Source organism: Leptodactylus fuscus, chromosome 1, assembly GCF_031893055.1.
Source record: "Leptodactylus fuscus isolate aLepFus1 chromosome 1, aLepFus1.hap2, whole genome shotgun sequence".
Classification (NCBI taxonomy): Eukaryota; Metazoa; Chordata; class Amphibia; order Anura; family Leptodactylidae; genus Leptodactylus; species Leptodactylus fuscus.
Window position 1 is genome coordinate 366,769,471 of NC_134265.1, and position 26,897 is coordinate 366,796,367.

A 26,897-nucleotide genomic window follows, 5' to 3' on the forward strand; every position below is an offset into this window, starting at 1 on the left:
TCTGGGGTGAAGGTGGGGGGGCACACCGTTGGAACGGGTATCGGGGTATATATCGGGTATACGGGAATACACTGACAGTGTATTCCATTCAGGATCCTGGGAAAGCTGGGTTGCGGCGATTGAGCCCGTCAGTGCCACGTTACACTGACAAGCTTCTCCCTGGAATTTAGCTCTTATAAGAGCTGTTGGTTGTCTTCTCCTTCCTATCCTAGCCTGTCCCTGCCTACCCAGAATCTAAGCCCTAGCTAGCTGGACGGAAACCTCCATCCTCGGTGAATTGCAAGCTCAGAATGACGCGAACCTGGGCGGCGCTGTTCTTTTAAATTAGAGGTCACATGTTTTCAGCAGCCAATGGGTTTTGCCTACTTTTCTCAACGTCACCGGTGTCGTAGTTCCTGTCCCACCTACCCTGCGCTGTTATTGGAGCAAAAAAGGCGCCAGGGAAGGTGGGAGGGGAATCGAGTAATGGCGCACTTTACCACGCGGTGTTCGATTCGATTCGAACATGCCGAACAGCCTAATATCCGATCGAACATGAGTTCGATAGAACACTGTTCGCTCATCTCTATTAGTAACCTTGTTAGGTGGGAGATAATGCCATATGTATAACCATATAAAGTGACTGCACGGAGCTCAGGTCACCTTCCAAACATGATGCTCTACTGGTTTATGTAGAAGGGAGTGTTACGTGTCTGTACCATGTGTCACAAGCTCCAGATTGACTATTCAGTATGTAATTTACTGATATTAATAAAGAAAATATGTTCCTCGTGTGTTAAATGTCACTGACACTGACATCCTGCCATAAACCTGGAACCTGGAGCCATGGCCAACCTCAGCTACATGCAAACCATGTAGGCTCATAGGATGTTAGACTATGGGAAGAATATGCAAATCTGTCTTCGATGATGTAATTAGGAAGTCAGATGCTGCCTCTATATTACAAACCAATAGAGGGTGCTCACTGGAATGTGCAAGCCTATCTTCCCTGATGTAGTTGGGAAGACAGAATTCCAGTGAAATAGCCCAATAAAGGTTTGCTCCCTTTTGCGTCATGCCCGACCTTCCAAGAGGCCTTTGTTTTGCAATGACGCTGGGATTTTTACCAGGTATAGTCTCTCAATCGAGGACAGCTGTTTCGATGTATTTGCATCTCTTCAGCCCGATGTAGAGAGGACTATAACCTGGTAGAGGTGAGAGGCTTAGACAGGGTTACTGGGATATTGTCACTCCTTAGGGAGAGACCACCATATAGGTGTGTTATACTGTAAGGGAAGCGACTCCAAGATCTTTCCCCATCTTGTAATCCAATTGTGTCAGTGTCCTTAGATGCAGAATATAATTGAGGGTTTGGTGTTCCTGTCTTGCGTCACCATCTGGCGCCCTCTTTGTGGTGCAGGTAACACTGTCATGTAAGTCTTGTTGCTCCTCAGGATTTGGCCACAAGTGTCTGGATGTTTACACTGGTGTATCAGGAGGTGAGTATTGTACAGTGAGGAGGTAGGGGCCACAGTATGAAGGTATTTAGGCTTAAAGAACCTCAGAGTTTCCCTTCTTTTAACCCCTCCATTACATAAAGGTAAGATAATATAAATTATCAATATATTACTTGACGCCAAACTGGTAAAAAACAAGTACACAAAAAAACAAGCCCCTATACAGGTAGGTCAATAGAAAATGATAAAAAGTATTATTGTAGGAGTTAGATAATGAAGAAATGTATTATTTTATGTGGAGTAAAAGCAAAAGGTGTTTTTTTTAACCCTATATACACTTCATATTTAAAGGGCCAGTGTCTCACGACAAAGTTGAACACTGAATAATCTATATCTTTTATCATATAGTCACTATCATATAATTTTGCTTTCCAACCCAATCTCACAGACCTCTCCTAAGGAGCTACGCTGCATTACTCGCCTTCCTCTATGCTGTCGCCGAGATTAATAACAATCCAGATCTTCTCCCCAATATCACTCTGGGTTATCATGTGTATGATGCGCATGAAGATGAAATAAAATCTGTACAAAGCGTCCTACATATTCTGTCTGGTGCAGATAAGAATGTCCCGAACTATTCCTGCCTGGAACATGGAGAAGTGGCTGGTTTTGTGGGTTATCACTTTGAGATGGAACAAATCCTGCAACTGTACGGCTACACCAAGGTGAGTCTGACGACTCATATAGTGTTTAAATAGCATAAAGTAACATACTGTTAGGATTGTGCAGAGACTGCGGCCATGATATGGGCGTCGCTGTCTGTTCCTCTGCACAATCCAGGGTTGCAAGGGTTAACCTGCCTTGCAACAGCCGGGCGTGGTCGACTGGTTGATTGACATAGGAGTCGACCAATAGACGCTCGGATTGGGCAGCTGGGCTATTTGCTGGTGACCGCCCCTTGCCTATATAAGGGGGCTGGTCTGGACGCCCGGCGCTCTATGATCTCATTCAAAACCTGAATTGATGTGTGTTGTGTGTGTGCGCTTGGGTTCCTGCCTGAAATATTATTAGAATTGCCCTAGTTAGCAAAAGACCCCTGAGCTAGCAATGCCACTGGTAGTCAGGCAGCATGCTGCCTTGTATGTTTGTGGTGCAACTCTGTAGGGGCAGCTAGCAATACTTCCCAGACAGGGTGACTGGGAGTGGGCTTGGCAGTAGTTGCCTGGGTGGTTGGGTGGAACTGCACACAGGGTTTACTTGGTCTCTGGCTAGTCCTGGAGTTCGGGCTAGCCAGCTTGTTTATTTGTGCGGCTGCTCTGACTGCACAGGGCTCTGTGAATTTCAACAGAGCGCACCTGGTCCTTTTAATTTGGCTAGCAGTGACAGGAACTGTTAGTCGGTGTTCACACCAGGTTGGTTTGCAGTTAGTGGCCCAGAGGGCTCCGTGGGGTTTTCATTTAAGTTGTTTTTTTTTAATAAACCCTGCTGACCATAACAGTATCATAGAGCCAGAGCCCCGCCGCCATAATGACTTCGTCTTCACAATTGGCGAGTCTTGTCAATAGTCTGAACACACGCCTGGGCGCGGTGGAGCAACACTTGCAGCAATCTCCACCAGCTGCCCCAATTAATTTTTCTGACCTATCTCAAGGGTTAGTTCAGGCTATGGCTCAGTTGGTTGGTAGTCTGCCGACCCCTGCAGCGTCACCGTGTCCTCTCCTGCCTCCGGAGCGGTATGCGGGTGAGCCGCAGGGATGTCGGGGATTCATACACCAGTGTAAAACATACATTGAAGCCTGTCCCAGTCTCTTCCCAGATGAGAAATCTAAAGTAGCCTTTGTGGTTTCCTTGCTCACTGGGAGAGCATTGGCCTGGGTCACCCCGTTAAAAGAACGGGACGCAGCGGACTTGGCTACACTAGCCGCGCTGTGTGAAGCACTACGCCTGGTGTGTCATGGCCCAGTGCCCCAGTCCACCTTTGCCTCGCAGCTCTTACGTTTAAAGCAAGGCCAGAGCTCAGTAGCGGACTTTGCTATTGAGTTTCGAACCTTGGCATCTGAGCTGGATTGGCCAGACAAGGTACTGGTGGCAATTTTTTGGGAAGGTTTGTCCTCAAATATTAAGGATGAACTAGCAGGCCGAAAGCCTTCTACCTCCCTCTCTGCCCTAATAAATTCAGCTACTCATGTGGATACACAGTTGTCTGATAGGAGAGTGGAGCGGGGGCTCGAGCATAATCTTATGTCACAGAGGGGGGGTCATAAAATCTACCTCTGTCTCGCCCGTTATGGAGTCCACGGAACCTATGGACACCTCCCGTGTTTCCACTCCTGGTGGCAACAGGAGTAGGAAAATTAAGGGGGTAATTTGTTACCGTTGCAACAGGCCAGGGCATATTGCTCCTCAATGCTCGACCCCACTGGAAAAGAAAGCTAGCCAAGTGTCCATCGGGGGTGGGTTACTTGGTACACAAAAGTCCCATAATCGTGTCCGTTTTCTAGTAGCCTTTAAACTGGGTAACGGTTGGGTTAATACTAAAGCATGGGGAATTTCATGTCAGCCAAATTCGCCCAGCAAAATGGTATTCCCATAAAAGCTCTTAAGACCCCCATAAACATTACGGTGGTTGATGGGTCTCAGATTCGGCCGCAGATCCGATTTGAGACGCCACCGTTGCTTCTGTGGAGTGGAACACTGCATACAGAGAAGCTCTCTTTTCACATCTTGGAGGGCTTAACTGATGCAGTAATGCTAGGTCTCCCATGGTTGCGCCGGCACTCACCAGTCATAGACTGGAGGCAAGGGGAGATTAATACGTGGAGTCCTGAGTGCAAGGGAAGGTGTATGGAGGCTATACCACTTGCCGTCCCTCCAGTAAGGCCTTCAAAACATTAGGACTTAGCCCCTCAGCCTGCAGAGATCTTTGCTTTAAATATTACTAAGACTCTGCCAGTACCTAGGTCTCAAAACTACTCCACTGAGCAGTTGCCAAGGGCAACGCCGCCTCAACACAGAAACAGGAGGCGTAAATCTGCAGGAAAGTCTCATTGTCCCCTGCCATCTGGTGCCAGCCAGGGTTTTTGCCCGCAAGGGAAAGCTAGGGAAAAACCGAACACTAAGAGTGTTGGCACAGTTTCTGGGCGGAATAAAGGGACTAGACTTGTACACACCTCTGACTTGCCAAATATTTTATTAAATGGCAAGGCTCCATGGCCTGTGCACTCTACCGTGAGTCAGGCCAGGAGCAGAGCAACAGCTGACATCAGACATAGGTCAGGGACGGAGTTATCCCCAAGGGATCGTGTCTGGCTCACTCCTCGCCATTTTCGTCTCCGACCCAGAGACGCATGGCGTCGTTGCGCCGTGGAGGGGGGGGGGGTAGTGTTAGGATTGTGCAGAGACTGCGGCCATGATATGGGCGTCGCTGTCTGTTCCTCTGCACAATCCAGGGTTGCAAGGGTTAACCTGCCTTGCAACAGCCGGGCGTGGTCGACTGGTTGATTGACATAGGAGTCGACCAATAGACGCTCGGATTGGGCAGCTGGTGACCGCCCCTTGCCTATATAAGGGGGCTGGTCTGGACGCCCGGCGCTCTATGATCTCATTCAAAACCTGAATTGATGTGTGTTGTGTGTGTGCTTGGGTTCCTGCCTGAAATATTATTAGAATTGCCCTAGTTAGCAAAAGACCCCTGAGCTAGCAATGCCACTGGTAGTCAGGCAGCATGCTGCCTTGTATGTTTGTGGTGCAACTCTGTAGGGGCAGCTAGCAATACTTCCCAGACAGGGTGACTGGGAGTGGGCTTGGCAGTAGTTGCCTGGGTGGCTGGGTGGAACTGCACACAGGGTTTACTTGGTCTCTGGCTAGTCCTGGAGTTCGGGCTAGCCAGCTTGTTTATTTGTGCGGCTGCTCTGACTGCACAGGGCTCTGTGAATTTCAACAGAGCGCACCTGGTCCTTTTAATTTGGCTAGCAGTGACAGGAACTGTTAGTCGGTGTTCACACCAGGTTGGTTTGCAGTTAGTGGCCCAGAGGGCTCCGTGGGGTTTTCATTTAAGTTGTTTTTTTTTTAATAAACCCTGCTGACCATAACACATACCCATACATACTAGGAACAATCCTATATTGTATTCTCTTATTGTTACTAGCATTATCTTGATATTTGTGCAGTGGTGTTGAAAACACTGGTATTTTTGTCATATTACCCAGTTTCCTTGCCTCCCCCCTGCTTTGACCTTTTTGTCTATCGGTAGCTTTTCCTTCCATTTCTTGTATTTTGATATTTAATAATCTTTGTAATTTTACATTACTCCATTTGTATGATGAGTGCCTTTATCCCAGTCTTTGTATAAGTGTGTGTATTTGACAGGTGAATTGTAACCTTTGAAGAGTCTTGCTAGAATGTAGCGATATTGTACTGAATGAAGGGGGTAGCTAAAGACTCATGACCCCTGGTGCGAAAGCTCAGTTTAGGCCCCCCACCCCCACTTACAACTTCAACCCTGGCCCCTGGCCCTCTGTCTAAAGCCAGGACTACATGGTGACTTTATCTGCAACTCCACTATTGTAAGTTAATGCAGCCACATTGCAACCTGGGAGATGTTAAAACTTTGACTTCTAGTCACATAAAAAGTATTCCCTTGTGACTGGATGTCACCCACGCAGTACCATCATTGTCACAAATTCACTTACATTAATGTCACAAGGTGTTACAGGAGTTGTGGCAAAAGTCACTATGTGGCCCCTGCCCAAATTTTATCTGCATTGCTGGGTCTCTTAGAAACTACCTATTTATACAGCAAAGCAATAATGTCCCTCTCCTGCCGACCCCACATTGACAATAGTCTCTTCTCATAACTAATAGACCCTAACAGTGCCCGCCTCAAAAAGTAAAAGCCCCAACACACAAGTAACAGTGCCTGCCCACACAGGTAATAGTCCCTGATAGTGCCCATTCCCCACATAAGTACTAGTGCCCCCTACAGCTAGTAGTGCCCCAATTATACAGATGGGGGAGGGTAGAATCTCGGAGGTGTGGGATAGTCTTAATGCTATATCTGGACACAAACAAAAGGCAGGTCATCGAACAGTAGGGGACAGGAAGTGACTTAACGAGATTAATCTATTCTTCAATAGGTTTGACTCCAAGCCAACACTCTCTTCAACAGCATGTCAGTCAACCCCCCTCTCCTCACACACCAAGACCCAACCCCCACTGACCTGCAGTCAACTGCAATCTGACTATCTGATCCTGCAGGAATCTCAGGTGTGTAGGGAAATCAAGAAGATTAAAGCAGACAAGGCCGGAGGACCTGATGGTATAAGCGCAAGACTTCTTAAAATGTGCAGGGACCAGCTAGGTGGCATTATGCACATGTACAATATGAGTCTAAAGCTGGGAGTGGTACTGTGGAAAACATCTTGCGTGGTACCAGTCCCAAAGAAACCCAACCCGATGGGCTACAATGACTACTGACTCGTAGCACTGACATCTCACCTGATGAAGGTCCTAGAGAGACTGGTCCTGACACACCTACGCGCCCTAGTAAGCCCCGCTCTGGACCCCCTCCAGTTTGCCTATCGGCCGGGCATTGGGGTAGATGACGCCATCATCCACCTTCTTCACGGGGCTCTCTCTCACCTAGAGAAACCATAATGTTCTTTGACTTCTCCAGTGCGTTCAACACCATTCAGCCAGGGCTACTGGGAGAAAAGCTGAACCTTGATAGTGTGGACCACCACCTGTCCAACTGGATCCTAGACTACCTGACAAACCGCCCTCAGTATGTGAGAGCCCAAGACGGTGTGTCTGACACTGTGATCAGTAGTACGGGGGCACCACAAGGTCTAGTTCTTGCCCCATTTCTCTTCACACTGTACACTGCTGACTTTAGGCACAACTCCTCCAGCTGTTACTTACAGAAGTACTCCGATGTCTCTACAATAGTCGGTCTTACACTGATGGTGACGAAAGGGAATACAGAGACTTAAACTGGGATTTTGTTGAATGGTGCCAGCGGAACCAGCTCAGGATTAATGTTGGGAAGACCAAGGAGATGGTGTTGGACTATAGTAAATGGAGAGGTGCTACGACCCCAGTGGAGATCCAAGGAACATGTATTGAGATAGTAAGGACTAGAGATGAGCGAACACTAAAATGTTCGAGGTTCGAAATTCGATTCGAACAGCCGCTCAATGTTCGTGTGTTCGAACGGGTTTCGAACCCCATTATAGTCTATGGGGAACAGATACTCGTTAAGGGGGAAACCCAAATCCGTGTCTGGAGGGTCACCAAGTCCACTATGACACCCCAGGAAATGATGCCAACACCTCTGGAATGACACTGGGACAGCAGGGGAAGCATGTCTGGGGGCATCTAACACACCAAAGACCCTCTATTACCCCAACATCACAGCCTAACAACTACACACTTTACACACTCAATACCACATCTCTGACAGTAGGAAAACACCTTGAAACATGTGTATTTGGCACTTGCAGTGAGGAGAGCTTGTCACCAGCAGTGAATTTGGCCCTTGTAGTAAGTTGAGGTTGGCACCAACATTTGTTTTGAAAATCAGGGTGGATTGAGCCTCTAACCAGCAGAGTTTGGGCAAATTCATGGTGGAGGGAGCCTCTAAAAACCCCAGTTTGGACCAATTCATGGTGGAGGGAGACTCTAAAAACCCCAGTTTGGACCAATTCATGGTGGAGGGAGCCTCTAAAAACCCCAGTTTGGACCAATTCATGGTGGAGGGAGCCTCTAACCAGCCCAGTTTGGGCAAATTCATGGTGGAGGGAGCCTCTAACCAGCCCAGTTTGGACCAATTAATGGTGGAGGGAGCCTCTAACCAGCCCAGTTTGGACCAATTAATGGTGGAGGGAGCCTCTAACCACCCCAGTTTGGACCAATTCATGGTGGAGGGAGCCTCTAACCAGCCCAGTTTGGACCAATTCATGGTGGAGGGAGCCTCTAAAAAACCCAGTTTGGACCAATTCATGGTGGAGGGAGCCTCTAAACAGCCCAGTTTGGGCAAATTCATGGTGGAGGGAGACTCTAACCACCCCAGTTTGGACCAATTCATGGTGGAGGGAGCCTCTAAACAGCCAAGTTTGGACCAATTCATGGTGAAGGGAGCCTCTAAAAACCCGTTTGGACCAATTCATGGTGGAGGGAGCCTCTAAAAACCCCAGTTTGGACCAATTCATGGTGGAGGGAGCCTCTAACCAGCCCAGTTTGGACCAATTCATGGTGGAGGGAGCCTCTAAACAGCCCAGTTTGGGCAAATTCATGGTGGAGGGAGCCTCTAAAAAACCCAGTTTGGACCAATTCATGGTGGAGGGAGCCTCTAATTAGCCCAGTTTGGACCAATTAATTGTGGAGGGAGCCTCTAACCAGCCCAGTTTGGACCAATTAATGGTGGAGGGAGCCTCTAACCACCCCAGTTTGGACCAATTCATGGTGGAGGGAGCCTCTAAACAGCCAAGTTTGGACCAATTCATGGTGAAGGGAGCCTCTAAAAACCCGTTTGGACCAATTCATGGTGGAGGGAGCCTCTAAAAACCCCAGTTTGGACCAATTAATGGTGGAGGGAGCCTCTAACCACCCCAGTTTGGACCAATTCATGGTGGAGGGAGCCTCTAACCAGCCCAGTTTGGGCAAATTCATGGTGGAGGGAGCCTCTAACCAGCCCAGTTTGGACCAATTAATGGTGGAGGGAGCCTCTAACCAGCCCAGTTTGGACCAATTAATGGTGGAGGGAGCCTCTAACCACCCCAGTTTGGACCAATTCATGGTGGAGGGAGCCTCTAACCAGCCCAGTTTGGACCAATTCACGGTGGAGGGAGCCTCTAAAAAACCCAGTTTGGACCAATTCATGGTGGAGGGAGCCTCTAAACAGCCCAGTTTGGGCAAATTCATGGTGGAGGGAGCCTCTAACCACCCCAGTTTGGACCAATTCATGGTGGAGGGAGCCTCTAAACAGCCAAGTTTGGACCAATTCATGGTGAAGGGAGCCTCTAAAAACCCGTTTGGACCAATTCATGGTGGAGGGAGCCTCTAACCAGCCCAGTTTGGGCAAATTCATGGTGGAGGGAGCCTCTAAACAGCCCAGTTTGGGCAAATTCATGGTGGAGGGAGCCTCTAACCAGCCCAGTTTGGACCAATTCATGGTGGAGGGAGCCTCTAACCAGCCCAGTTTGGGCAAATTCATGGTGGAGGGAGCCTCTAAACAGCCCAGTTTGGGCAAATTCATGGTGGAGGGAGCCTCTAACCAGCCCAGTTTGGACCAATTAATGGTGGAGGGAGCCTCTAAACAGCCAAGTTTTGGGAAATTCATGGTGGAGGGAGCCTCTAACCAGCCCAGTTTGGGCAAATTCATGGTGGAGGGAGCCTCTAAACAGCCCAGTTTGGGCAAATTCATGGTGGAGGGAGCCTCTAACCAGCCCAGTTTGGACCAATTAATGGTGGAGGGAGCCTCTAAACAGCCAAGTTTTGGGAAATTCATGGTGGAGGGAGCCTCTAACCAGCCCAGTTTGGACCAATTCATGGTGGAGGGAGCCTCTAACCAGCCCAGTTTGGACCAATTCATGGTGGAGGGAGTCTCTAAACAGCCCAGTTTGGGCAAATTCATGGTGGAGGGAGCCTCTAAAAAACCCAGTTTGGACCAATTCATGGTGGAGGGAGCCTCTAATTAGCCCAGTTTGGACCAATTAATTGTGGAGGGAGCCTCTAACCAGCCCAGTTTGGACCAATTAATGGTGGAGGGAGCCTCTAACCTGCCCAGTTTGGACCAATTAATGGTGGAGGGAGCCTCTAACCACCCCAGTTTGGACCAATTCATGGTGGAGGGAGCCTCTAACCAGCCCAGTTTGGACCAATTCATGGTGGAGGGAGCCTCTAACCAGCCCAGTTTGGACCAATTCATGGTGGAGGGAGCCTCTAAAAAACCCAGTTTGGACCAATTCATGGTGGAGGGAGCCTCTAAACAGCCCAGTTTGGGCAAATTCATGGTGGAAGGAGCCTCTAACCAGCAGAGTTGTGGGAAAGCAGGGTGGAGGGAGCCTCTAACCAGCAGATTTGGTGGAAATCAGGGTGGAGGGAGCCTCTAACCAGCAGAGTTGGGGGAAATCATGTTGGAGGGAGCCTAGTATTAGCAGAATTGTGCAACGCTTATGGTGGATGAGTATGAGGATGCGGAGGAATTGGAGAGGTTGAGTACAGACATGGAGTTTCATGTTGGGGTGCTTTACACAGGTGGGCACAAAAATGAAGGCTCTATCCAGTGGTGGTTCATTTTTATCAAAGTGAGCCGGTCGGCACTCTCAGCTGACAGACGGGTGCGCTTGTCAGTGATGATGCCACCGGCTGCACTGAACACCCTCTCAGATAGGACGCTGGCGGCAGGACAGGACAGCACCTCCAAGGCATATAGGGCAAGTTCAAGCCACAGGTCCAACTTCGACACCCAATACGTGTAGGGCGCAGAGGGGTCGGAGAGGACAGGGCTGTGGTCGGAAAGGTATTCCCGCAACATGCGCCTATACTTCTCACGCCTGGTGACACTAGGACCCTCCGTGGCGGCACTTTGGCGAGGGGGTGCCATCAAGGTGTCCCAGACCTTAGACAGTGTGCCCCTCGTTTGTGTGGACCGGTGAGAACTTGGTTGCCTACTGGAGGAACTGCCCTCCCTGCCGCCAACGTCACATGCTGGAAACATCTCCATCATATTCTGCACCAATTGCCTGTGGCAAGCATTGATGCGATTGGCCCTCCCCTCTACCGGAATAAAAGACGAGATGTTGTTTTTATACCGGGGGTCAAGGATAGCAAAGATCCAGTACTGGTTGTCCTCCATGATTTTGACAATACGCTTGTCGGTTGTAAAGCACCCCAACATGAACTCAGCCATGTCTGCCACAGTGTTAGTTGGCATGACTCCTCTGGCCCCACCGGAAAGTTCAATCTCCATTTCCTCCTCATCCTCCATGTCTACCCATCCGCGCTGCAACAATGGGACGATTCGAAGTTGCCCGGAAGCCTCCTGTATCACCATCACATCATCGGACAACTCTTCTTCCTCCTCCTCCTCCTCCTCCTCCTCCATTAAACGCAGTGAAGCGGACAGATGTGTGGACCTACTCTCCAGCTGTGACGGATCGGATGCTATCCCTAACTCCTCTGTGTGATCTGAGTTATCCCTGATGTCAATCAGGGATTCTCTCAGAACACACAAGAGCGGGATTGTAAGGCTCACCATCGCATCCTCAGAGCTCACCCTCCTTGTGGACTCCTCAAAGACCCGTAGGATGTCACAAAGGTCTCTCATCCATGGCCACTCATGGATGTGAAACTGAGGCAGCTGACTTTGTGGCACCCTAGGGTTTTGTAGCTGGTATTCCATCAAAGGTCTCTGCTGCTCAACCACTCTATTCAACATCTGAAACGTTGAGTTCCAGCGTGTGGGGACGTCGCACAAAAGCCGGTGTTGTGGCACATGCAGGCGTTGCTGGAGAGATTTTAAGCTAGCAGCGGCTACTGTCGACTTGCGAAAGTGGGCGCACATGCGCCGCACTTTCACCAGTAGCTCTGGAACATTGGGGTAGCTCTTTAGGAAACGTTGCACCACTAGGTTGAAGACGTGGGCCAGGCATGGAACATGTTGGAGTCCGGCAAGCTCCAGAGCTGCTACCAGGTTCCGGCCGTTATCACAAACGACCATGCCTGGGCCCAGGTGCAGCGGCTCAAACCATATTGCCGTCTCATCGAGGAGGGCATCCCTCACCTCGGAGGCAGTGTGCTGTCTGTCCCCCAAGCTGATCAGCTTCAGCACAGCCTGCTGACGTCTACCAACGCCAGTGCTGCAACGTTTCCAACTCGTAGCTGGGGTCAATCTAACAGCGGAGGAGGAGGCGGTGGCGGAGGAGGAGGCGGTGGCGGAGGAGGAGGCGGTAGAGGAGGAGGAGGAGGGGGGTGTTCTTCTCGTGTCCCTGCCAGGAATGTTAGGCGGGGAGACGAGGTACACCGGGCCAGTTTGGGAAGCAGTCCCAGCCTCAACTACATTCACCCAGTGTGCCGTCAGTGAAATGTAGCGTCCCTGTCCGCATGCACTTGTCCACGCGTCGGTGGTCAAGTGGACCTTTGTGCAAAGCGCGGAACTAAGGGCCCGCCTGATGTTGAGTGACACGTGCTGGTGCAAGGCGGGGACGGCACACCGGGAGAAGTAGTGACGGCTATGGACGGCATAGCGAGGTGCCGCAGTTGCCATCAGGTCCAGGAAGGCGGGAGTTTCAACAAGCCGGAACGCCAACATCTCCTGGGCCAGCAGTTTAGCGATGTTGGCGTTCAAGGCTTGCGCGTGTGGGTGGTTAGCAGTGTATTTCTGCCGCCGCTCCAATGTCTGAGAGATGGTGGGTTGTTGTAAAGAAACGCCTGATGGTGCCTTTGATGGTGCAGGAGAAGGAGATAAGACAGGACCAGGGGAGGATGAGGTAGAAGTCAACAAAGTGGCGGAGGCAGATGAAGTGGTGTCCTGGCTCGTCCTCTGGAGTGCATCGCCAGCACAGTCAGCAGTGGCAGTGGCAGAGGCAGAGGCAGAGGCAGTGGCAGTGGCGTGAACGGCAGGCGGCCTTTGTCCTGCCGTTGCTGCCTGCCACTGATTCCAGTGCTTGGATTCCAAATGACGGCGCATTGAAGTGGTGGACAGGTTGCTCTTCTCAGAGCCCCTAATCAATTTCGAGAGGCAAATTGTGCAGACAACACTATATCTGTCCTCGGCGCATTCCTTGAAAAAACTCCACACCTTCGAGAAACGTGCCCTCGAGGTGGGAGTTTTTCGGGGCTGGGTACGAACTGGAACATCTTGGGAGATTCCGGGTGTGGCCTGGCTTCGCCTAAGCTGCTGACCTCTGCCTCTGCCTCTAGCTACCCTTTTTGGTGCTGCACCTGCCTCAACATCCACACTACTTTCCCCGCTTGACATCCCCCCTGTCCAGGTCGGGTCAGTGTCCTCATCATCCACCACTTCCTCTTCCAACTCCTGTCTCATCTCCTCCTCCCGCACAATGCGCCGGTCAACTGGATGCCCTGACGGCAACTGCGTCACATCATCGTCGATGAGGGTGGGTTGCTGGTCATCCACCACCAAATCGAACGGAGATGGAGGAGACTCTAGTGTTTGAGCATCTGGACACAGATGCTCCTCTGTTAGGTTTGTGGAATCGTGACGTGGAGAGGCAGGTTGAGGGACAATGAAAGGAGCGGAGAACAGCTCTGGGGAGCAGGGACAGTTTGGGTTATTGTTCTGTAAAGCTTCGGAATTTTGGGAGGAAGGAAGACAAGACTGTTGGGTAATAGGAGGAGAGGAGGCAGAGTCTGACTGGCTGCTGGACAATGTGCTGTAAGCGTTCTCTGACAGCCATTGCAAGACCTGTTCCTGGTTCTCGGGCCTACTAAGGTTTGTACCCTGCAGTTTAGTTAATGTGGCAAGCAACCCTGGCACTGTGGAGTGGCGCAATGCTTGCTGCCCCACAGGAGTAGGCACGGGACGCCCTGTGGCTTCACTGCTACCTTGCTCCCCAGAACCATTCCCCCGACCTCGCCCACGGCCTCGTCCACGTCCCTTTCCGGGAGCCTTGCGCATTTTGAATTCCTAGTTAGAAATTGGCACTGTATACCAGTAGTAAAAATTGTGGGTGCACGTAACCCCAATATATTCTTTGAATTCCCAGTCAGAAACTGGCACTATATGGCAGTAGCAAGAAATGAGGGTATTTGTATTCCCAATATACTCTTTGAATTCCCAGTCAGACAATGGCACTGTATACCAGTAGTAAAAATTGTGGGTGCACGTAACCCCAATATATTCTTTGAATTACCAGTCAGACACTGGCACTATATGGCAGTAGCAAGAAATGAGGGTATTTGTATTCCCAATATATTCTTTGAATTCCCAGTCAGACAATGGCACTGTATACCAGTAGTAAAAATTGTGGGTGCACGTAACCCCAATATATTCTTTGAATTCCCAGTCAGAAACTGGCACTATATGGCAGTAGCAAGAAATGAGGGTATTTATAACCCCAATATATTCTTTGAATTCCCAGTCAGACAATGGCACTGTATACCAGTAGTAAAAATTGTGGGTGCACGTAACCCCAATATATTCTTTGAATTCCCAGTCAGAAACTGGCACTATATGGCAGTAGCAAGAAATGAGGGTATTTGTATTCCCAATATACTCTTTGAATTCCCAGTCAGACAATGGCACTGTATACCAGTAGTAAAAATTGTGGGTGCACGTAACCCCAATATATTCTTTGAATTACCAGTCAGAAACTGGCACTATATGGCAGTAGCAAGAAATGAGGGTATTTGTATTCCCAATATACTCTTTGAATTCCCAGTCAGACAATGGCACTGTATACCAGTAGTAAAAATTGTGGGTGCACGTAACCCCAATATATTCTTTGAATTACCAGTCAGAAACTGGCACTATATGGCAGTAGCAAGAAATGAGGGTATTTATAACCCCAATATATTCTTTGAATTCCCAGTCAGACAATGGCACTGTATACCAGTAGTAAAAATTGGGGGTGCACGTAACCCCAATATATTCTTTGAATTCCCAGTCAGAAACTGGCACTATATGGCAGTAGCAAGAAATGAGGGTATTTGTATTCCCAATATACTCTTTGAATTCCCAGTCAGACAATGGCACTGTATACCAGTAGTAAAAATTGTGGGTGCACGTAACCCCAATATATTCTTTGAATTCCCAGTCAGACACTGGCACTATATGGCAGTAGCAAGAAATGAGGGTATTTGTATTCCCAATATATTCTTTGAATTCCCAGTCAGACAATGGCACTGTATACCAGTAGTAAAAATTGTGGGTGCACGTAACCCCAATATATTCTTTGAATTACCAGTCAGAAACTGGCACTATATGGCAGTAGCAAGAAATGAGGGTATTTGTATTCCCAATATATTCTTTGAATTCCCAGTCAGACAATGGCACTGTATACCAGTAGTAAAAATTGTGGGTGTATATAGCCCCAATTCTATTGCTAGGGGACTTGCAGGGTATTTCTGGGGTGAAGGTGGGGGGGCACACCGTTGGAACGGGTATCGGGGTATATATCGGGTATACGGGAATACACTGACAGTGTATTCCATTCAGGATCCTGGGAAAGCTGGGTTGCGGCGATTGAGCCCGTCAGTGCCACGTTACACTGACAAGCTTCTCCCTGGAATTTAGCTCTTACAAGAGCTGTTGGTTGTCTTCTCCTTCCTATCCTAGCCTGTCCCTGCCTACCCAGAATCTAAGCCCTAGCTAACTGGACGGAAACCTCCGTCCCCGGTGAATTGCAAGCTCAGAATGACGCGAAGCTGGGCGGCGCTGTTCTTTTAAATTAGAGGTCACATGTTTTCGGCAGCCAATGGGTTTTGCCTACTTTTTTCAACGTCACCGGTGTCGTAGTTCCTGTCCCACCTACCCTGCGCTGTTATTGGAGCAAAAAAGGCGCCAGGGAAGGTGGGAGGGGAATCGAGTAATGGCGCACTTTACCACGCGGTGTTCGATTCGATTCGAACATGCCGAACAGCCTAATATCCGATCGAACATGAGTTCGATAGAACACTGTTCGCTCATCTCTAGTAAGGACCTATAAGTATCTGGGCGTGCTCCTCAATAATAAACTAGACTGGGCTGATCACCTGGAGGCAATGCACAGAAAGGGCCACAGCAGACTCTACCTGCTCAGGAGGCTGAAGGCCTTCGGAGTCCAGGGAACACTTCTTAGGGCCATTGGAGTCCAGGGGACACTTCTTAGGGCCTTCTTCAACTCTGTGGTTGCTTCAGCCATCTTTTTCGGTGTGGCCTGCTGGGGGAGCAGTATATCAACCAGGGACAGAAATAGACTTGACAGGCTGATCAGGAGGGCCAGCTCTGTCCTGGGGAGCTCCTTGCACCCAGTACAGGTGGTGGGTGACAGAAGGATACTTTCTGTGGTGACCTCCATGCGGGAGAACAAATCCCACCCCATGTATGGGACCTTGATGGGACTTGGCAGCACTGTAAGTGACCGTCTGCTTCACCCCAAGTGTGAGAAGGAGCTATCGCAGGTCCTTCCTTCCAACCGCGACCAGGCTGTATAATCTACATCAGACCAAGCGAAGATCACTCCGCACAGAGAACTAATGATTATGACGATGACCATGAAGTCTTCCTCTTTCTCTTCCGTTCCTTAGCTGCTATGGACTATGTCTGTATTATATTACTGTGTATTATCCTGTATCTGTATTACTAGGCTGCTGTAACATGCTGAAATTTCCCCACTGTGGGACTATTAAAGGATTATCTTATCGTATCTTATCTCTGCCAAATGGTAATGGTGCTATAATAATTCCCCCTATATAGATATAAGTGCCCCCACTACTAATGTTTCCCTCCTTCCCTTTATCCTACATACTCCCCAGGCCACACCAGTAAGTTACTTACCTTCTCTTCCTACACAGTATTAATGCAGCACATGGCTGTACATCTCATCTATTGTCCTCACTATATCCTCTTCTCTGTACAGCAGGAGCCAGGGGAGCAGGGAGGATAACAGAAGAGCTGCAGAGCCGGGCACCACATCAGCACTGTGTAGGAAGAGAGGTTATGTATACAATTCCCAATACAGTAGTGTGGCAAGGGAAGCCTGTAGCGCCCCCTGGACTAGGGGCCCAGTCGTAGTTGTGATTCCTGTGACCCCCTGTAGCTGCTCCATTATATAGATGAATGTCCTTAACCAAACTGGAGTGAACATAAAGGTCAATACAACCATATTCGTTTTACAAATAATCCCTGTGTATACCCCTGATAAGGTTGTGACCATGAGGCATCCATTAGGATTAGACATAAGCAGATTTTCATCCATGTAGAATAGAATACAAGAGGAACTGCAATAATAAGTGAAGATTCAGTGGAGTAGGAATTCTCGACTGTACATTTATGTATTCAAGACCAATGTAGTCTATGAAAGTGACATCAAGACAGTCTACAGTATATTGGGATGTAGCAGATCTAGGGGAGCCATAGCTTTCCGGATTTAGCATTGGATTCTAGATGGATACCGGGGACTTATTCAATGATACGGAAGTTACCTAGTCAGAATTTAAGGTCTTGAAAGGGAAATTAGTGTCTTTGTTGATAAGAATGCGCTATTGACTACTCGGCTGCCATTAATACAAAAGTGAGGAGGGTAAATTGAATATAAATCAGAGAAGGAAACTTAAAAAGCTGTATGGCCACTTATGGATCTTTATGAATGATCAAGCCAAATAGAAGGCCAAACACCTGCCCCAGAACCTGGTTATCTGAGGGCAAGAGCACCATAACGGTAAGACATCCCCCACTGAGGGACTGCACTGGAAACATGTGTAGGGGTAGTTTGACACTGCATAGGTTATACAGCTGGGGTATGAGCACCTACTTCTTCCACCCATATATTCTTTTAAAGGTGTAGTAATGGTAATAGAGAAACCTAGTCAAATATTTGCCATCAATCGGTTGTGGGGGTGGGGGGCTAAAACCAGCAGTAACACTATGGAGATCTAAGAATTTTTTAAAGATAAGGATAAATAGATTCTGTCTCAAGAAATTCTTTACCTTCCATTGAACATTGTAGGAGAATACATTGATCTAGATGGCATATTGGTTATTTCCATGCACACCATATTACTACAGTATGTTATAGGCTTGAGGGGTAAAGGTCACATTTTTGGATGTTTTCTGACTTCTTCAGATAAGCTATGGGATTAAAGATAAACTGTTCAATAAGAAGGATTTGGAGCAGCCATTCTTCACTATGGCCCAGGATGTTCATAACCACCATCTGGCTATTGTCTTCTGCTTGAAACACTTTGAATGGAACTGGATTGGGATAATAACAACCCGGGATGACAATACGGAGGCCGAAGTGCTGGAGCTCAGCAGAGAGATGTCCAGACATGGAATCTGCATTGAGTTTATTGTTAGAATAAACACTTTGGAGGAAAGTGATAAACAACGTCAGGTCATTGAGAAATACAGAGCCCAGGTCATTGTAATATACGGCTCTTTCTCTGTGTTATTCAAGTTTTTAGTATCTTATGAGTTTATAGAAGACAAAACCCTGATCCTGGACGACTCCTGGTTTGCACATCCATTCTTAGGCTCTTACTACATGAAGTTAGTAAATTGTAGTTTGAGTTTTTCACCAGTAACAACCCCATTACCCGATCTCTGGAAATTTATACATTCTTGGAGGCCGAAGGATCACCCCGAGGATGAATTGTTGGAAGACATTTTCTACTTTTATTGTGTCAGCTCAAATGAAACGTATAATCTCATACGAATCCACGAGATGAAAATGATACTGAAATATTGTTCTGATGAATACTTTGTGACCCAATCTATATATCCACAGGATGGAGTCGTATCTAATGTGTACACAGCTGTGACTTTCCTGGCTATTGCTCTTCATAACATGATTCTGTTTCAGAAAAGTTTTTATAGCGGACGCCCGATGTCAAGATTTATAGACAAGGTAAAGAAATAATAATAATGTCAAGAAGTACAAATGGAGTAAGGAAAACTTTTAGCTCACCGCTTCTGTTGGTAAATATTATAAGTTCCCCGGGTGCACAACCAAATGGCTCCGGACTCATAGAGCTCAATCAATCCAATAGTATACGAAGAGATTAGGTCCGTACTCCTCTTTTTCTTAAAACTTCATCTTTAATGTATTGCTTTAAATTCCATTTTCATACAGGCAAAAAACAAACGTGCAAGTGAACAAAACCACAGCAAAGTGATTAAAAAATCCTGACTGGCTGACGCGTTTCTGGGCGCTCTGGCCCCTTAGTCATAGCCTAATGAAGTATATGTGCAGTCAGACTTATATACTATTTCCTGCTTCTTTCTGTCTGAACATAATGAACTGATTGAACATCACTTGTTTTATCCTAAATAGAGATGAGCGAGTAGTGTTCGATCGAGTAGGTGTTTGATCGAATACTACGGTATTCGAAATACTCGTACTCGATCGAAAACTACTAGCTGTTCGAAGTTTTATACATTCTGCCAATCAATGCTGGTTCTTCTCTTACCTTTAGAAGTCTTCTCCGCGCTGCGTCCCCGCGGCGTCTTCCGGCTGGAATTCACTCTGCCTAGGCATTTGGCCTAGGCAAAGCCGACTGTGCATGCGCGGGCATGCTCTCGCATGCGCAGTCAGCTCTGCTCAGGCATCGGGCCGGGCAGAGCCAACCGCGCATGCGCAGTTGGCTCTGCCTAGGCTCCAATGCCTAGGCAGAGTGAATTCCAGCCGGAAGACGCTGTGGGAGCGCTGCGCCGGGAGAAGACTTCAAGGAGAATCCAGCCCGACCGTCACTCGTGGACTTGGTAAGTATAATTTTATTGAATTTTGCGTACCCCTGAAACGAGCATTTCCCCCCATAGACTATAATGGGATTCGAAATCCGTTCAAACAGTCGAACAGTGTGCGGCTGTTCTAATTGGATTTCGAACCTCGGACATTTTAGTGTTCGCTCATCTCTAATCCTGAACTTGCCTCATACTTTCCTTTTCCTTATTCTAATGGAGTCTTTGATCCTTTAATTAACTTATACTGCATACGTTCTATTCACTGAGATAATCCCGAGTGTTCATAGTAACTATGTTATTTATTGCATCAAATGTATAGAATGTGCAAGGGAGTATATAGGTTGTACGTCTAGGGCATTAAAAATTTGTATTTTGGAGCACCTAAGAGACGGCACTAAAGTTACAGCAGAAAATGTTTCAGGTGCCACATAACATTTTGCATTAGTTCACAAGGGAAAAACTGATACCTTACGTTTCTTTGGTATTGAAATGGTTAAAGAGAACTTAAGAGAGGGTAATAGAAAAGAACGTTTGTTGCAAAAGGAAGCATACTATATATTTAAGTTCAATAACCGTAAGCCGAACGGAATGAATCTAAGAACAGACCTTATGTTGATTCATTACTCGGTACAGCTATTGAAATGGAGAAAGGGGAAAGGTAAATACATGGAGAAGGTATCCGCATTCACAGTTTAAATTGATGGTAATCGTCCTAATGGATGTGTACATTTCATTATGCTGAGAGGAATTCTATTATAGTGATAGGAAAACTGCCGAGTGAACACTCGGGATTATCTTAGTGAATAGAACGTATGCAGTATAAGTTAATTAAGGGATGAAAGAAGTGTCAGGAAGTGTCCGCCCTTAACCTTCCATAGAATTCTTCTTATATTTGACCCTTCGTGCAAGTTAACCCCAAGTATACAAAAAAAGATCCAGACTCCTTTATTATATGGATATCTAATCCCCAATCGGTGCCTGAAGATATCGGTAAATACCATGGGTCAATGATGACATAGTACTTCCAAATGTTTTGTTTCAACAAACTTTATTCCATCCAAAAAATGTTCCCATAGCCATAATATAAAAATTTTTCACGTGGTATTTGATGTCAATAATCGGACGTTTCGGTCTGCAATGTCCTTCACCTGCGTGACATCTAGAAGTTCAGAAATATCAATTAAAAACATAAGAAAGAGCCTTATAAAACTAGATAGAAGTTAATGAATGTAGCGTTAATGAATGTATCACAACATCTGTGTGGAGGTCGTTATTATGTTCAGGCCATTTCATCAATATTAATCCGGATTCAGCAGTAACTCAGAGATTATATTGTCATATTAGAAGGTATAAAGTCCATTAATATGTTCAGGCCATTACAACAGTGCTCATCCCAATTCAGCAGCAGTAGTGAAGCATCGCACCTTTTCATCAAACCGCCCCACCACGCCCCTAAGATTGTAGCAGACATATCCAGGATCAATAAAGATGACCTAAACAAAAAGGATGAACATGGAAAGTGAGATGGCACATATTCATTAATAAAGAACACATCACCAATTGTAAAGCGAATGTTAGGGGCACAAGACCCCTGACGTATGTTGAAGTAGATCTAATTTAAATATGCAGGCCTGGAGAAGTCACACACACACACACACACACACACACAGCGTAGTGTATTAAGTGAGTTCTGATTTATTGTTACAAAAGAGGTAGTTTTATACAGACAAAGGCAGATTGGGACATAGTTGGCCTGACATGATTGGTTAAGGCCTAATGCAATATACCTCACAGTCATTCTAGATGTGTATCTCAAGGCTCGGTGCCAGTCTGGGGGCTAACATTTCAATAGACTTTCTGTGTACAAATCCTCCTTGGAGACAATTAGTGTTACCATTCTATTTCCTTATCACCTAAAGAAGGGTTTCTCTTCTTTGATCTTTTGTTTAAAGTCTCAATAGCACGCAGCCCATAACGTCTCCATGTTAATTAGTCTAACCAATTCCTTTGTGAGACAAAACTACTTATCTTGATAGGGACAAGATGGCTGACAAAATACAAGATGGAGGATGTGATCCTAACACCAACCACATACCTTATACAGCATAAAGACTAAAGATCACAGTGTCCCACCACATAGTGCTTGCATAGTGATTCCTTGCATAAATGCTTCAACAATCATGGTGTTTTTCAAAGCATTTTAGACCTGATTTCACCCAGAGTCTACCTTGGTGAGTGGTCTGCCACAATATACTTCAGCAGACTCTCCCTATATCTTTATCTAGTCATCACTCACATGGCGCTAACAACACAATGCAGACCCCATTAACCCTTTAGCTGGACTGTGAGTGGGTGCTCACTATGCATTTCCTTACACTAAGAAAAATATACAAACACTTAATACCTTATTTCTGTAACCATTCCTTACTTAATTTTTATCCAACTATCCAACATCTTATCAGCAGTTTATCACGTCCTTTTCCAACTGCTCTTTCTTTAAACTATCCCTTGGGCTGATTTTCATACTAGCTGACTCTCCACTCCTCCCATTCTGTTCTTCAATCAGAGCATATATTCCCCTTTGTAACTTATGCTCTTGTATCTGTCCTGCATGATCTAATCTCCATTGGTTCCCAAAATTTACTATCAAACAGTCTTGTTCTTTTTAAAAATTTTCATTTTTACTTCGGCAGTAACTTCTTTCCCTTCTCTCATTTCTATTAGTTCACATGGGGTGTACCAAATCTTAGAGGGTCCCTTCCCCATGTTAGCTGATGGCCACTCAGCTGTGAGCTTCCCACTCCTCTAGGGCAATTAAGACAATAGAGGGTTGCACAAATTTCTCTAGGGCCACACAGACCTTTCCACAATTCTAGGGCCACTCAGACCTCTATTTCTCTAGGCCACCCAGACCTCTCAAAGATTTTTCTAGGGCCACACAGACTGCTCCACGGCCACACAGACTGCTCCACGGCCACACAGACCGTTCTAAGGCCACACAGACCTTTTCTCTAGGGGAACTCTTAAACAGTCGAACTAATTTCTAATGTGCAAAATTCTGGCGTAGTGCTCAGGACAAAACCTCATTTGGTTTCCACAGACTCAACTTTCTGTCTGTGTCCCCTTACAAAAACACACCTGAATGTTTGCACGTACTTGCGCGGATTCTACTCAGTCCTTAGTACTACTACTCAGGTCTCATTCGACCCTGACCGTCCAGGCACGGCTGGAGGCTAGTGTTCCCAAACAAGGACTTTTCAATCACTCAGTACTTTCGCAATTCTATGGCATAAGGATAGAGATTGACTCTCCCTCCTGTACCGCCTTATACACTTTATAACAGATGTATCAATCAAATGACAGCATGGACAGTATACAAAGAATGAGGTATAACATTTCCCACCCCGCTACAACAACATATGCTTTTGGTTCTTTCGAGCTATATAAAAATGGCATCGATTGTTATAAAAAGACATGCAGCACTAACCTCATTCATCAACACACAGGATCCGGGACACGTGGGAACTCAGATTACTTATATGGTAAACAAAGGCTTACCTACAGCGCTGTTTTATTCATCTGAGGTCCTCCGGGCCCGTCTCCTAAGTTGGTTGATGGGTGGGTTGGTATTCTATCGGTTGCACATCAAACGATCATCGATGCCCTCACGCTGAGCGACAATTTCTGTTAGGGGCACAAGACCCCTGACGTATGTTGAAGTAGGTATAATTTAAATATGCAGGCCTGAAGAAGACACACACACACACACACACACACACACACACACACACACACACACACACACACACACACACACACACACACACACACACACACACACACACACACACACACACACACACACACACACACACACACACACACACACTGTATTAAGTGAGTTCTGATTTATTGTTACAAAAGAGGTAGTTTTATACAGACAAAGGCAGATTGGGACATAGTTGGCCTGACATGATTGGTTAAGGCCTAATGCAGTATACCTCACAGTCATTCTAGATGTGTATCTCAAGGTTCGGTGCCAGTCTGGGGGCTAACATTTCAATAGACATCCTGTGTACACATCCTCCTTGCAGACAATTAGTGTTATCATTCTATTTCCTTATCACCTAAAGAAGGGTTTCTCTTCTTTGATCTTTTGTTTAAAGTCTAAATAGTACACAGCCCATCACATCTCCATGTTAATTAGTCTAACCAATTCCTTTTTGAGACAAAACTACTTATCTTTGATAGGGACAAGATGGCTGACAAAATACAAGATGGAGGATGTGATCCTAACACCAACCACATACCTTATACAGCATAAAGACCAAAGATCACAGTGTCCCACCACATAGTGCAGTGCTAACCCTTGGCTGTATTCCTCCTGCAACTGGGGCTAAACGTACCAGCCCAACGTTAAAGGGGAAATCAGCCTGTAACTTGGGCTGGTACAAAGAAAAAAGTGATCAGATGTCCCCAAAGGTCTTTTCTGACCTTATGGGCACAAAATCTGAAAAAAAAAAAAAAAAAACTTAATAAAGTTTTTTTTTTTTTTAAAATCTAAATAGAATAATTAAAAAAATAAAATAATCCGCCAATAAAATGCTGTTATTAAAGGTCCCCACCCCCGACATCTCCATACAAAATAAAAATTACCATAATGGAGAGAAAAAATTATTTTATAAAATTTCTGTATAGCACTATGCGTCATTAAATTAAAAAAAATAAAATTGAAAACCGGACACAATTTCCCTCCTATTTTGTTTGTATTTTCATATATATATATATATATATATATATATATATATATATATATATATATATATATATATATATATATACTAGAGGGATGACCCGGCTTCGCACGGGTATATTACATTTTATGTTTGTGTAGTGGCCCCATAAGAATTGTCTAATTTTGCACTGATGTATTTTGTATGTTGTTTGTGTGTATGTCCATAAGCGTCATGTGATTATGTGTATCTCATTTTGGATGTCAGTGAAAAACCTGTGATCAGTTGTTATGGATACCTGGAGTAAAGCTGTATCTAATCCTTCCCCGTGTAGTACTGTGTTTAGATGCAAGTATCCAATCCTTGTTGGTGTGGTACTGTGTGCAGATGCACATATCTAATCCTCCCCGTGTGGTATTGTGTGAAGAGGCGCATATCTAATCCTCCAGTAAGTGAAACTGTGTGCAGACGCGCATATCTAATGACTCTGGCGTGCGGTACCATGTGCAGATGCGCGTATCTAATACTCTGGCATGTGGTACTGTGTGCAGATGCACGTATCTAATCCTCCCCTGTGTGGTATTGTGTGAAAAGGCGCGTATATAATCCTACGGCATGTGGAACTGTGTGTAGACGTGGGTATCTAATCCTAAGGCATGTGGTACTGTGTGCAGACGTGCGTATCTAATCCTACGGAACTTGGTACTGTGTGCAGACGCGCTTATCTTATCCTCTGGCGTGTGGTACTGTGTGCAGACGCACGTATTTAATCCTCCCCCGTGTGGTACTGTGTGAAGAGGCGCGTATCTAATCCTACGGCATGTGGAATTGTGTGAAGAGGCGCGTATCTAATCCTACGGCGTGTGGAACTGTGTGTAGACACGTGTATCTAATCCTAAGGCATGTGGTACTGTGTGTAGACGCGTGTATCTAATCCTAAGGCATGTGGTACTGTGTGTAGATGCACGTATCTAATCCTACGGCATGTGGTACTGTGTGCAGACGCGTGTATCTAATCCTATGGCGTGTACAACTGTGTGAAGACACGTGTATCTAATCCTCCCCTGTGTGGTATTGTGTGAAGAGGCGCGTATCTAATCCTACGGCATGTGGAACTGTGTGTAGAGGCGTGTATCCAATCCCCCGGCATGTGGTACTGTGTGCAGATGCGCATAGCTAATCCTATGGCATGTGAACTGTGTGTAGACGCGCGTATCTAATCCTCCCCCGTGTGGTACTGTGTGTAAACACGCGTATCTAATCCTCCCCTGTGTGATACTGTGTGCTGAGACGTGTATCTAATTCTCTGGCTTGTGGTACTGTGTGCAGAGACACGTATCTAATCCTCCAAAGTGTGGTATTGTGTGAAGAGGCGCGTATCTAATCCTTTGGCGTGTGGAACTATGTGTAGACGCGCGTATCTAATCCTACTGCATATGGTACTGTCTGCAGACGCGTGTATCTAATCCTATGGCGTGTACAACTGTGTGCAGACGCGCATATCTAATCCTCTGGAATGTGGAACTGTGTGTAGACGCGTGTATCTAATCCTACAGCATGTGGTACTCTGTGCAGACGCGTGTATCTAATCCTATGGCGTGTACAAATGTGTGCAGACGCACGTATCTAATGCTCTGGAGTGTGGAACTGAGTGTAGACGCCTGTATCTAATCCTTCGGCATGTGAAACCGTGTGCAGACGCGTGTATCAAATCCTTCAGTGTGTGGAACTGTGTGAAGAAATGCGTATTTAATCCTCTGGTGTGTGGGACTGTGTGGAGACCCGTGTATCTAATCCTCTGGCGTGTGATACTGTGTGCTGATCTGTGTATCTAATCCTCTGGAGTGTGGAACTGTGTGTAGACGCCTGTATCTAATGCTTCGGCATGTGGAACCGTGTGCAGGCGCTCGTATCTAATCCTATGGCATGTGGTACTGTGTGCAGAAGTGCGTATTTAATCCTCTGGTGTGTGGGACTGTGTGCAGACCCGTGTATCTAATCCTATGGCGTGTACAACTATGTGAAGACACGTGTATCTAATCCTCCCGTGTATGGTATTGTGTGAAGAGGCGCGTATGTAATCCTACGGCGTGTGTAGACGCGCGTATCCAATCCCCCGGCATGTGGTACTGTGTGCAGATGCGCATATCTAATCCTATGGCATGTGGTACTGTGTGTAGATGCGCGTATCTAATCCTCCCCCGTGTGGTACTGTGTGCAGACGTGCATATCTAATCCTTTGGCGTGTGGAGCTATGTGTAGACGCGCGTATCTAATCCTACTGCATGTGGTACTGTGTGCAGACGCGTGTATCTAATCCTA

The 26,897-nt window shown here is 46.6% G+C and overlaps 1 protein-coding gene across 1 annotated transcript in view; it reads left to right on the top strand.

Moving 5' to 3' along the window:
- The first annotated feature begins 825 nt into the window (after positions 1-825).
- The window catches only part of LOC142188528 (vomeronasal type-2 receptor 26-like), a 50,591-nt gene continuing 24,519 nt past the window's right edge, over positions 826-26,897 (top strand). The window contains exons 1-3 of the mRNA XM_075261863.1: positions 826-854; positions 1,885-2,161; positions 18,224-19,006. Of these exons, the coding sequence (XP_075117964.1) occupies positions 826-854; positions 1,885-2,161; positions 18,224-19,006 (1,089 nt within the window). The remainder of the gene's footprint in view (positions 855-1,884; positions 2,162-18,223; positions 19,007-26,897) is intronic.